Source organism: Panulirus ornatus, chromosome 52 (assembly GCF_036320965.1).
Source record: "Panulirus ornatus isolate Po-2019 chromosome 52, ASM3632096v1, whole genome shotgun sequence".
NCBI lineage: Eukaryota > Metazoa > Arthropoda > Malacostraca > Decapoda > Palinuridae > Panulirus > Panulirus ornatus.
Window position 1 is genome coordinate 10,968,727 of NC_092275.1, and position 14,214 is coordinate 10,982,940.

Below are 14,214 nucleotides of genomic sequence, written 5' to 3' on the forward strand. Positions count from 1 at the left end.
TATCAAAACCACTCTTCATTATCCAGGTTCTCTCATTTCAGATGCATACTCCAGCTAACCTGTCTCTTTCCACTGCTAAACCTAATAACCTGTCATGCATTCACATTTACTCAACTTTTTACTTTCACACACACTGCTAAACTTAGAAACCTTGGAGTTTCTCCCCTAAATTTGGCATCAGCACTGTCATCAGCAAGCAGTAATTGACTCACCTCCCAGGCCTCCCTCAACCCTGCAGACCACAAATCTGCCTATCGCTCCACAACCTTCTGTATTCACCTTCCTCACCACCACAGCAATGGTGTCATCTCACACCCCTATTGCAGACTTACCTTCTTCTGGAACCACTCACTGTCCACTCTACCATACTCTCATATACACCGTACTCTCTTGATAACTCTTCATGTCTTCTGAATTCCATTCATATAAGTTTCAGATGAGCCGTGCCCACTTATGCACAAAAGCTTGTGATTGGTTGTAGTGGTGATGGGTTTGTTGCTATATTCCATTCTTATAACCAATGTCAAATAAGCCCTGCTTATTGCATCTACACAAAAGCTTATGATTGATTGTAAAGACAATGTGTGATAAGTCAAATTACAGATATGTATATGTAATGATTTATGCTATTTTTAAGGTATCTCAACAGTCATCAACAGTCATGTGGGTACAGTTATTCAGCTCTATACAGCAATAATAAAAATTTTGCAGAAATTAAGTTAAAGGTATTATATATATATTATATTTTGCTTTGTCGCTGTCTCTCGCGTTAGCGAGGTAGCGCAAGGAAACAGACGAAAGAATGGCCCAACCCACCCACACACACATGTATATACATACACGTCCACACACGCAAATATACATACCTATACATCTCAATGTATACATATATACACACACAGACATGTACATATATACATGTGTACGTCATTCATACTGTCTGCCTTTATTCATTCCCATCGCCACCTTGCCACACATGAAATAACAACCCCCTCCCCCTTGTATGTGCGAGGTAGCGCTAGGAAAAGACAACAAAGGCCCCATTCGTTCACACTCAGTCTCTAGCTGTCATGTAATAATGCAACGAAACCACAGCTCCCTTTCTACATCCAGGCCCCACAGAACTTTCCATGGTTTACCCCAGACGCTTCACATTCCCTGGTTCAATCCATTGACAGCACGTCGACTCCAGTATACCACATCGTTCCAATTCACTCTGTTCCTTGCACGCCTTTCACCCTCCTGCATGTTCAGGCCCCAATCACTCAAAATCTTCTTCACTCCATCTTTCCACCTCCAATTTGGTCTCCCGCTTCTCCTCGTTCCCTCCACCTCTGACACATATATCCTCTTTGTCAGTCTTTTCTTACTCATTCTCTCCATGTGACAATACCATTTCAAAACACCTTCTTCTGCTCTCTCAACCACACTCTTTTTATTACCGCACATCTCTCTTACCCTATTATTACTTACTCGATCAAACCATCTCCCACCATATATTGTCCTCAAACAACTCATTTCCAGCACGTCCACCCTCCTGCAGTATCCATAGCCCACGCCTCACAACCATACAACATTGTTGGAACCACTGTTCCTTCAAACATACCCATTATTGCTTTCCGAGATAATGTTCTCAACTTTTACACTTTCTTCAAGGCTCCCAGAATTTTCGCCCCCTCCCCCACCGTATGATTCACATCTGCTTCCATGGTTCCATCCGCTGCCAGATCCATTCCCAGATATCTAAAACACTTCACTTCCTCCAGTTTTTCTCCATTCAAACTTACCTCCCAATTCACTTGACCCTTAACCCTACTGTTCCTAATAACCTTGCTCTTATTCACATTTACTCTCAACTTTCTTCTTTCACACACTTACCCTATTATTTCACTCTCTTACCCTATTATTACTTACTCGATCAAACCATCTCCCACCATATATTGTCCTCAAACATCTCATTTCCAGCACATCCACCCTGCTGCGCACAACTCTATCCATAGCCCACGCCTCGCAACCATACAACATTGTTTGAACCACTGTTACTTCAGACATACCCATTTTTGCTTTCCAAGATAATGTTCTCAACTTTCACACATTCTTCAAGGCTCCCAGAATTTTCGCCCCCTCCCCCACCCAATGATTCACATCCGCTTCCATGGTTCCATCCTTTGCCAGATCCACTCCCATATATCTAAAACACTTCACTTCCTCCAGTTTTTCTCCATTCAAACTTACCTTCCAGTTGACTTGACCCTCAACCCTACTGTACCTAATAACCTTGCTCTTATTCACATTTACTCTCAACTTTCTTCTTTCACACACTTACCCTATTATTTCACTCTCTTACCCTATTATTACTTACTCGATCGAACCATCTCCCACCATATATTGTCCTCAAACATCTCATTTCCAGCACATCCACCCTCCTGCGGTATCCATAGCCCACGCCTCACAACCATACAACATTGTTGGAACCACTGTTCCTTCAAACATACCCATTTTTGCTTTCCGAGATAATGTTCTCGACCTCCACACACTCTTCAACGCTCCCAGAATTTTCGCCCCATCCCCCACCCTATGATTCACTTCCGTTTCCATGGTTCCATCTGCTGCCAGACCCACTCCCAGATATCTAAAACACTTCACTTCCAGTTTTTCTCCATTCAAACTTACCTCCCACTTCACTTGACCCTCAACCCTACTGTACCTAATAACCTTGCTCTTATTCACATTTACTCTCAACTTCCTTCTTTCACACACTTACCCTATTATTTCACTCTCTTACCCTATTATTACTTACTCAATCAAACCATCTCCCACCATATATTGTCCTCAAACATCTCATTTCCAGCACATCCACCCTCCTGTGCACAACTCTATCCATAGCCCACGCCTCGCAACCATACAACATTGTTGGAACCACTATTCCTTCAAACATACCCATTTTTGCTTTCCGAGATAATGTTCTCAACTTTCACACATTCTTCAAGGCTCCCAGAATTTTGGCCCCCTCCCCCACCCTATGATTCACTTCCGCTTCCATGGTTCCATCCTTTGCCAGATCCACTCCCAGATATCTAAAACACTTCACTTCCTCCAGTTTTTCTCCATTCAAACTTACCTCCCAGTTCACTTGACCCTCAACCATACTGTACCTAATAACCTTGCTCTTATTCACATTTACTCCCAACTTTCTTCTTTCACACACTACCAAACTCAGTCACCAGCTTCTGCAGTTTCTCACATGAATCAGCCACCAGCGCTGTATCATCAGCGAACAACAACTGACTCACTTCCCAAGCTCTCTCATCCACAACAGACTGCATACTTGCCCCTCTTTCCAAAACTCTTGCATTCACCTCCCTAACAACCCCATGCATAAACAAACTAAACAACCATGGAGACATCACACACACCTGCCGCAAACCTACATTCACTGAGAACCAATCACTTTCCTCTTCCTACACGTACACATGCCTTACATCCTCGATAAAATCTTTTCGCTGCTTCTAACAACTTGCCTCCCACACCATATATTCTTAATACCTTCCACAGAGCATCTCTATCAACTCTATCATATGCCTTCTTCATATTTGTAAAATGATTAAGAGTATAAAAAAGTTTTAGCATCAGATTCCTTCAAAGGAGTTCCTAGAGAATGTCCCTAATATTTTTTTTATATTTAACAAAAATGCTTCCTTCAAAGTTAATGAAGGCACAAAATGATTATTTGAATATAAAGTTGAATAATCTGGTATGGCATTTGTACCTATACGAATTTCGTTTTTTTCTTTAAAAAAAAAAAAAAACATGAATTATTAGATATGCAGTGAGCTGTAATTTTACTTATAAGCATACCTTTGTCACCAGCTTCTGTGTGGGAGAAGTGGACAGGGCTTATTCGATATCTGTTATGTGAAAACAGTATGGTAGCTTTCCTTCTGCACCATATATTCATAACACCTTCCACAAAGCATCTCTTTCACCCCATAAGTGCCACATGCAGTATTTCTCGCACAGATTCTTCAGAGCAAACACCTGGTCTACACATTCACTACCACACATTAATCCACATTGCCTTTCTCCATCCTGAAACTCTGTACTTTCTACCACTCGCTTGGTCACTTAACAGGTTTGCTAAACAAAATGTACCTTTATAAGGTGAACATTCACTTTTGTCTTCCTTGCCTTTATACACCACCACCATCAGGCTTTCTGCCAATTCTCTAGCTTCTCTAACTAAACTATACATACGTTAAGAATCTTAACTATCCATTCTGCAATATTATCTTCCCCTTTAGAAATTCAACTGCAGCATTATCTATCTGCTCCAGTGCCTTTGGTGCTCCTCATTTTCAAGATTCTGTTGCTGTTCATAACTCCATGCTGCAAACATCCCTCATCTGCTATCCTGTTGCCTGACACATTTTGTAATCCTTCAGAATATTCACTCCCATCTCCTTTCCACCTGTTCTTTGCCTGTTGCCACTTCCCCATGTGCTTCATTCATTGATGCTCCCTCTTGTTCTCGGTAAAGTTTGCCACTAGTGTACTCTCTTAACTCCATTTCTTATTTGCCCTCTTTTTCAACCTTTGCACCTTCCTTTTGATCTCCTGCCACTCCCTTTGTTTATCTCTCATTCACTCATACTTCTTTCCTGCTGTTAACACTGATAAACCTAATTAACTTCCTTAGAAAAGCTAATTGAACATATTTTTTTGATCACCTGGTTTCATATTACTATTTTCTCTCTCTTTTAATGCAGGGCCTGGATTGCCCGTCGCATGAAGCTAGATCAGTGCCTAGAGTTGCAACTTTTTTATCGTGATTGTGAGCAGGCTGAAAACTGGATGTCATCGCGAGAAGCTTTCCTTTCCTCAGATGAGGCTGATGCCAAGGCTGACAATGTAGAAGCTCTGATCAAGAAGCATGAAGATTTTGATAAAGCTATCAATGCACAAGAGGAGAAAATTGCTGCATTAAATTTGTTTGCTGATCAACTGATTGCTGCTGAGCACTATGCCAGCAATGACATTGGTGACAAGAGAGGCCAGGTTTTGGATCGTTGGCAACATCTGAAGGAAGCTCTGATTGAGAAGCGCTCAAAGCTTGGCGAGTCTCAGACTCTTCAACAGTTTTCACGTGATGCAGATGAGATTGAGAACTGGATTGCTGAAAAATTGCAAGTAGCAACAGAAGAGAGCTTCAAGGATCCAGCTAATATTCAGTCAAAGCACCAGAAGCACCAGGCCTTTGAGGCAGAACTTGCAGCAAATGCTGATCGCATTCAGGCTGTTCTAGCCATGGGCCAAAATCTTATTGACAAACATCAGTGTGCAGGATCAGAGGAGGCTGTGCAGCAAAGGCTCGAATCTATTTCAGAACAGTGGGATTTCTTGACTCAGAAATCAGCTGAGAAGTCTCTGAAGCTTAAAGAAGCTAATAAGCAGCGCACATTTATTGCAGCAGTGAAGGATTTGGACTTTTGGCTTGGTGAAGTGGAATCTCTGCTTACTAATGAGGATGTGGGCAAGGATCTGGCTAGTGTACAGAATCTGATGAAGAAGCACCAACTAGTGGAGGCTGATATCCAAGCCCATGATGACCGTATTAGTGACATGAATGGTCAAGCGGACTCCCTTGTGGAAAGTGGGCAGTTCGACACGGCTAATATCCAGGAAAAGCGCCAGAGCATAAATGAGAGATATGAGCGCATCAAGAACTTGGCTGCCCACCGTCAGTCACGATTGAATGAAGCACTTACACTTCACCAGTTCTTCCGTGATATTGCTGATGAGGAGTCGTGGATTAAGGAGAAGAAGCTCTTGGTTTCATCTGAAGATTATGGTCGTGATCTAACTGGTGTACAAAACCTGCGGAAGAAGCACAAGCGCTTGGAAGCAGAGTTGGCATCCCATGAACCAGCTATTCAAGCTGTGCAAGAGGCTGGAGAGAAATTGATGGGTGTTTCCAATGTTGGTGTCTCAGAAATAGAAGCCCGTCTTCAGCAGCTGTCAGAGACTTGGTCTCAGTTGAAGGCAATGGCAGAACAGCGTGGTCAGAAACTAGAACAGTCATTGACATACCAGCAGTTCTTGGCAAAGGTTGAGGAGGAAGAGGCGTGGATAAGTGAAAAGACACAGCTTCTGTCTGTTCCTGATTATGGAGATAATATGGCTGCTGCTCAGGGTCTACTGAAAAAGCATGATGCTTTTGAAACAGACTTTGCTGTCCATCGTGACCGTTGCAATGATGTCTGTGAAGCTGGAGCCAAATTAGTTGCAGATGGCAATCATCATGGAGATTCAATTAAACAAAGGTGTCAGCAGCTGAAGGATAAACTGGAGGCCCTAAATGGTATTGCTGCCCGTAGGAAGAGCAAATTGGCAGACAATCTAGCTTATCTGCAATTCATATGGAAGGCTGATGTGGTAGAATCATGGATTGCTGACAAGGAGGCACATGTTAAGTCAGAAGAATTTGGCCGGGATCTGTCCACCGTTCAGACCCTTCTAACAAAGCAAGAGACTTTTGATGCAGGTAAGGAATCAGTTTCATAGTCACTGTGATTTGACTTTTTGTTTTATTAACTGTTTCAAGGTATAGAAGCTTGCTGTTGTAGATGAGATTACCTTTTTTTTCTTATATATTTGCCATTTCCCGTATAAGCAAGTTAGCATTCAAGAACAGATGACAGCTTTAAAGGGAAAATTCCTCAAGTGGCCCCCATCTCTGTGTCTTCTTTTGGAAAAGTAAAACTGGAGGGGAGGATATCCAGCTCCCCGCTCCCATCCCTTTTGTTGCCTTCTTTGACACACAGGGAATACATGGGAAGTATTTGTCTCATATCCCTCGTATCCCTAAGGTTAACCTAATTCTGGTTTAGTTTTTCACAGGATTTTATACTTTCCATGTTATTCATTTTTACAGTTATAAAGCGTCCTTGTAAAATAGGTTGCTCTGGATTTGTTAAAACCAATTCAGTTCTTGCTGCAGTATCTGTATAAGCTTAAGAACTATTTTGGCTCTTATTCACAGTCTTTATATACCCCAGTGCTGCTCTGCATGCGGCAAGAAAGTGAAGTTTCACTTGTGTGCATCTGAATTTTGACTAGTTTCATAGAATGTAGGATAGGTTTCACTCATGCCAGGACAGATGGAATATGTTGTCCTAAGCCAGTCAACAAACAGGGCCCAGCTTTTTATTCCAAATCATTTGATTATCTCTAATCCCCTGACCACACAGATACCCAGCATCTGAATTTTGCTTAATATTTAGCTCTGAGTGAAACAAAGCTCAAGGATAAAGGGGAAGAATGGTTTTGATATGTCTTATAAGTAAAGTAAGGTGTTGGTGAAAGGACAAGAGCTAAGGAAGATTTGTAGAGGTTTTCAAAAAAGAAAGAGAGAATGTTAGGGAGAGGAGAGTGATGAGAGTAAGTTAGCTTGGAAAGAAGACTTGTGTGAGGAAGTACTAGGAGAGATTGAGTGTAGAATGGCAAAAGGTGAGAGCAAATGATATGAGGGGAGTGGGTGAGGAATGGGATGTATTTAAGGAAGCATTGATGGCTTGTGCAGAAGATGCATATGGCATGAGAAAGGTGGGAGGTGGGCAGATTAGATAGGGTAGTGAGTGGTGGGATGGAGAAGTAAAGTTGTTAGTGAAAGACGAAAGAGAGGCACTTGGACAATACTTGCAAGGAAGGAGTGCATATGATTGGGAAATGTATAAAAGAAATGGGAGGAGGTCAAGAGAAAGGTGCAAGAGTTGAAAAAGAGGCAAATGAGAGCTGGGGTGAGAGAATATCATTAAACTTTAGGGAGAATAAAAAGATGTTTTGGAAGGAGGTAAATAACGTGAATGAGACAAGAGAACAATTGGGAACATCGGTGAAGGGGAAAATCATAACAGGCAGTGATGAAGTGAGAAGGAGATGAGGTGAGTATTTTGAAGGTTTGTTGAATGTATTCGATGATGGAGTGGCAGATATAAGGTGTTTTGGTCAGGGTGGTGTGCGAAGTGAGAGGGTCAGAGATAATGGTATGGTTAGGAGAGAAGAGTAGTGAAAGCTTTGCAGAAGATGAAATCCGGCCAGGCGCTGGGTTTGGATGGTATTGCAGTAGAGTTTCTTTAAAAAGGAGGTGACTGTGTTGTTGATTGGTTGGTAAGGATGTTCATTGTATGTATTGATCATGGTAAAGTGCCTAAGGATTGGCAGAATGCATGCATGCATAGTGTAGTGTGAGGTGGTTTGATAGAGTAAGTAATGAAAGGGTAAGAGAAAGGTGTGGTAATAAAAAAGTGTGTGGTTGACAGAGCTGAAGATGGTTTGTTGAAATGGTTTGGATATATGGAGAGAATGAGTGAGGAAAGGTTGACAAATTGGATATATATGTCAAAAGTGGATGGAACAAGAAGCAGGAGACCAAATTGGAGGTGGAGAGATGGAGTGAAAAAGATTTTGAGCAATTGGGGTCTGGACATGAAAAAGGATGAAAGGCATGTATGGAATAGAGTGAATTGGAGCGATGTGGTGTAGTGGGGTTGATATGCTGTCAGTGGACTGAACAAGGGTATGTGAATTGTCCAGGGTAAACCATGGAAAGGTTTCTAGGGCCTGGTTGTGGATTGGGAGCTGTGGTTTCAGTGCATTTCACATGACAGCTTGAGAATGGAGATGAGCAGATGCAATCTTGTTTCTTCTGTTCCTCTTGCTACCTCGCTAATGCGGGAAACATCAATCAGATTTGAAAACAACAGTACAGCCAAAACCAGAATGTTCAGGACTTATTTCCAATGAATGTGATTGTAACTAAGGAAATAGTTAATACAGTAAAGCAATGATGTATTCAGACAAAAAGAAATTATCATTGAATAATTTGAACTAATAGAATATGGTAACGTTTGCAATATTGAAAGACTTTTTCATTTATTAGAAAGTTAATCTCGTCATTTCTTATGAAGTTTTTAAAATCTGACATAGTAAATTTTAGACATGCTCAATCTGTATGTGAAAATATAGTGTATTGTAAATTAACAGACTTCTCTGGCTTACGGTTGCATAGTGAGTGAAAACTCATCTTTGATGAGGATGCCTCATCATTTGTTAACAAAAGGAAGTACAGTCTCATCTAGGAATAATTTACTCCATTATTTCCCCAACACTGGAAGTAGTGCAGCCTTGAAGCTGCATGTGAAAGCTCCATGTGAAAGAGGGGTCCTGGGGTTATATAATAAATAATGATTTTAATGATAATTTGGTGAAAAGATACTGTTAAGATTTGCATTATTGCTACACTGTTCATTGTTTGATGTTTAAAGTGGTGTAAATAGAGCATTCTTTATCATAATTTTGCCTGATAATTTCAGGACTCCTTCAATTTACCACACAAGGGATTTATTTGTGGATGATGGCTTTCAAAGGAAATACCTTTAAGTGAACCATTTTTACCATTGTTCAGGCAAGATATGTTCCAAATCATTTCCAAGGCCCAATATGGAAACCCTCCATTCATCACCAGCTCATATACTGAAATTTTGCTCATGCATCATTTGAAATTTAAGGTACAGCCTTGATTAGCAACACATAACCCCTTGTAATTGTAACAAATATGAAAAAAAATTTCATAGATTTAATGTATTGAATACTTTCTTCCTCAAGGGATATTTCAAGATATTTTAACTTCTTTACACTTCATACATATTAAGATGTCATGACAAAGTACATATCAGTTTGTGTCCCAGCCCTCAAGTAATTTGGGTAGAATGGTAATTTGGAATTCATCCGGTATAGGGCTTTGACTCAGGTTAACCTTGTAAGTGACTAAGCAATGCAATTTTCTATAATGTTTAAAAGAAGGGAATTGTCATTAACAGTTTTAACTGTTTTTTAGGCTTAGCTGCTTTTGAGCATGAAGGTATTCAGAACATCACAACCCTCAAAGATCAGCTTGTGTCAGGCAACCATGAGCAGTCTGAGTCTATCATCAAGCGTCATGGTGATGTTATTGCTCGTTGGAATAAGCTCCTCAATGATTCACTTGAACGCAAGAACAAACTGCTAGTAATGCAGGTTAGTACTTAGGTCTTTGAGCATTGTATAGAGGATTGTCATTTTGTGTGAATAGATGTGTTTACTAGTTGTGCAGTGCTTGAGCATTAAACTTCCCACCAACAGGAGCAGTTCCGTCAGATTGAAGAGCTCTATCTCTCCTTTGCCAAGAAAGCATCTGCATTCAACTCATGGTTTGAAAATGCTGAGGAGGACTTAACCGATCCTGTTCGCTGCAATAGGTAATTCTGGCTATAGTCAAAAGATCTTAGTATTGCCATTGGTTTATGTTAAACTTTTTGGTTATAAGGATAGTCTGTTTTTGTGTTCCCAACCTAAGGTGTTTTAGAAAATTTACAATAAAAAAGATTGACTTGAATTGATTATACATATCATACATTTTCTTTTTTTCTTTCAGGTGTTTTCACCATATCCCACATTAGCAACGTTGTGCCAGAACAGATGAATAAGAGGCCTCATTTGCTCACATCCATGCTTTAGCTTCATGTGTAATGAACCAAAACCACATAAAATGTCAGAAACAGAAAACAAGCCTCCATTATCACTTCATACCTCTACAAGATTCCTTAGAGGTGCAAAAGCTTAGGCTGCTTTGTCTTCCTGGCATATCACTATGCTGGAAGCACCCTCCATGATTTTGCCATATTGTGACACAGAAGGGTTACCACATGGAGCACTTCAGTATTATGATTTCAGTATAACATGGGAACACACACACACACACAATATCCCATATTAGTGAGGTAGCACCAGGAAACAAATGAAGAAAGGCACACACACACATTATTTATTTATTTAGTATGCTTGATTGCCGTTTCCTGCATCAGCGAAGTAGCGCCAAGAAACAGACAAAGAATGGCCCATCCATTTATATTATTTATTTATTTATTTATTTGTTATACTTTGTCACTATCTCCCGTGTCAGCGAGGTAGCGCACGGAAACATACGAAAGAATGGCCCAACCCACCCACATAGATATGTATATATATGCATGTCCACACATGGACATATAAATACCTATACATTTCAATGTATACATATATGTACATACACAGACATATATTCATTATATTTATTTTTTACACTTTGTCGCTGTCTCCCGCGTAAGCGAGGTAGCGCAAGGAAACAGGCAAAAGAATGGCCCAACCCACCCACATACACATGTATATTCATACACATCCACACATGCACATATACATACCTATACATCTCAACGTATACATATATATACACACACAGACATATACATATATATACATGTACGTAATTCATACTGTCTGCCCTTATTCATTCCCGTCGCCACCCCGCCACACATAAAAGGACAACCCCCTCCTTCCACATGTGCGCAAGGTAGCGCTAGGAAAAGACAACAAAAGCCACATTCATTCACATTCCGTTTCTAGCTGTCATGTATAATGCACTGAAACCACAGCTCCCTTTTCCATGTCCAGGCCCCACAAAACTTTCCATGGCTTACCCCAGTTGCTTCACATGCCCTAGTTAATCCATTGACAGCATGTCGACCCTGGTATACCACATCATTCCAATTCACTCTATTCCTTGCACACCTATCACCCTCCTGCATGTTCAGGCCCCGATCGCTCAAAATCTTTTTCACTCCATCTTTCCACCTCCAATTTGGTCTCCCACTTCCCTTGTTCCCTCCACCTCTGACACATACATCCTCTTTGTCAATCTTTCCTCTCTCATTCTCTCCATGTGACCAAACCATTTCAAAACACCTTCCTCTGCTCTCTCAACCACATTCTTTTTATTACCACACATCTCTCTTACCATTTAATTACTTACTCAATCAAACCACCTCACACCATATAATGTCCTCAGACATCTCATTTCCAACACATCCACCCTCCTGCACACAACTCTATTTATAGCCCACGCCTCACAACCATATAACATTGTTGGAACCACTGTTCCTTCAAACACCCATTTTTGCTTTCCGAGATAAAATTCTCACCTTCCACACATTTTTCAACGTTCCCAGAACTTTTGCCCCCTCCCCCACCGTGTGACTCACTTCTGCTTCCATGGTTCCATCTACTACTAAATCCACTCCCAGATATCTAAAACACTTCACTTCCTCCAGTTTTTCTCCATTCAAACAAACCTCCCAGTTGACTTGTCCCTCAACCCTACTGTACCAAATAACCTTGCTCTTTTCACAGTTACTCTCAGCTTTCTTGTTTCACACACTTTAGCAAACTCAGTCACCAGTTTCTGCAGTATCTCACACGAATCAGCCACCAGCACTGTATCATCAGCAAACAACAACTGACTCACTTCCCAAGCTCTCTCATCCACAAGAGTCTGCATACTTGCCCCTCTTTCCAAAACTCTTGCATTCACCTCCCGAACAACCCCGTTCATGAACAAATTAAACAACCATGGAAACATCACGCACCCCTGCCGCAGGCCGACATTCACTGAGAACCAATCACTTTCCTCTCTTTCTACTCGTACACATGCCTTACATCCTCGATAAAAACTTTTCACTGCTTCTAGCAACTTGCCTTCCACACCATATATTCTTAATACCTTCCACAGAGCATCCCTATCATATGCCTTCTCTAGATGCATGAAGGCTACATACAAATCTATTTGCTATTCTAAGTATTTCTCACATACATTCTTCAAAGCAAACACCTGATCCACACATCCTCTACCACTTCTGAAACCACACTGCTCTTCCCCAATCTGATGCTCTGTACATGCCTTTACCCTCTCAATCGATACCCTTCCATATAATTTCCCAGGAATACTCAACAAACTTATACCTTTGTAATTTGAGCACTCACTTTTATCCCCTTTGCCTTTGTACAATGGCACTATGCATGCATTCCGCCAATCCTCAGGCACCTCACCATGAGTCAAACATACATTAAATAACCTTACCAACCAGTCAACAATACAGTCACCCCCTTTTTTCGATAAAGTCCACTGCAATACCATCCCAACCTGCTGCCTTACCGGCTTTCATCTTCTGCAAAGCTTTTACTACCTCTTCTCTGTTTACCAAATCATTCTCCCTAACCCTCTCACTTTGCACACCACCTCAACCAAAACACCCTATATCTGACACTCTTATCATCTATCACATTCAACAAACCTTCAAAATACTCACTTCATCTCACATCACCACTACTTGTTATTACCTCCCCATTATCCCTCTTCAGCAATGATCCCATTTGTTCTCTTGTCATGCGCACTTTATTTACCGCCTTCCAAAACATGTTTTTATTCTCCCTAAAATTTAATGATACCCTCTCACCCAAACTCTCATTTGCCCAATGTTTCACCTTTCTACTAACCTCCTGCCTCTTTCTTTTATACATCTTCCAGTCATTTGCCCTATTTCCCTGCAAAATCGTCCAAATGGCTATCTCTTCTCTTTCACTGATAATCTTACTTCATCCCACCACTCTACCTTTTCTAATCTGCCCACCTCCCACACTTCTCATCCCACAAGCATCTTTTGTGCAAGCCATCACTGCTTCCCAGAATACATCCCATTCCTCCCCCACTCCCCTTATGTCCTTTGCTCTCACCTTTTTCCATCCTGCACTGTCTCTCCTGGTACCTCCTCACACAAGTCTCCTTCCCAAGCCCACTTACTTTCACCACTCTCTTCACCTGAACATTCTCTCTTCTTTTCAGAAAACCTCTACAAATCTTCACCTTTGCCTCCTCAAGATAATGATCAGACATCCCTCCAGTTGAACCTCTCAGCACATTAATATCCAAAAGTCTCTCTTTCATGCTCCTATCAGTTAACACGTAATCCAGTGATGCTCTCTTTCCATCTCTCCTACTTACATACATATACTTACGTATGTATCTCTTTTTAAACCAGGTATTCCCAATCACCAGTCCTTTTTCACCACCCAAATCTACAAGCTCTTCACCATTTCCATTTACAACACTGAACACCCTATGTACACCAATTATTCCCTCAACTGCCACATTACTTTGCATTCAAATCACCCATCATTATAACCTGATCTCGTGCATCAAAACTACTAACACACTCACTCATCTGCACCTAAAACACTTGCCTCTCATGATCTTTTTTCTCATGCCTAGGTGTATAGGCACCAATAATCACCCATCTTTCTCCATCC

The 14,214-nt window shown here is 41.1% G+C and overlaps 1 protein-coding gene across 6 annotated transcripts in view; it reads left to right on the forward strand.

Moving 5' to 3' along the window:
* The window catches only part of alpha-Spec (alpha spectrin), a 176,977-nt gene that overhangs the window by 73,702 nt on the left and 89,061 nt on the right, over nucleotides 1–14,214 (forward strand). For all 6 annotated transcript variants that reach the window (XM_071692154.1, XM_071692158.1, XM_071692157.1 and 3 more), the window contains 3 exons: nucleotides 4,767–6,541; nucleotides 9,896–10,074; nucleotides 10,180–10,295. In XM_071692154.1, the coding sequence (XP_071548255.1) occupies nucleotides 4,767–6,541; nucleotides 9,896–10,074; nucleotides 10,180–10,295 (2,070 nt within the window). The remainder of the gene's footprint in view (nucleotides 1–4,766; nucleotides 6,542–9,895; nucleotides 10,075–10,179; nucleotides 10,296–14,214) is intronic.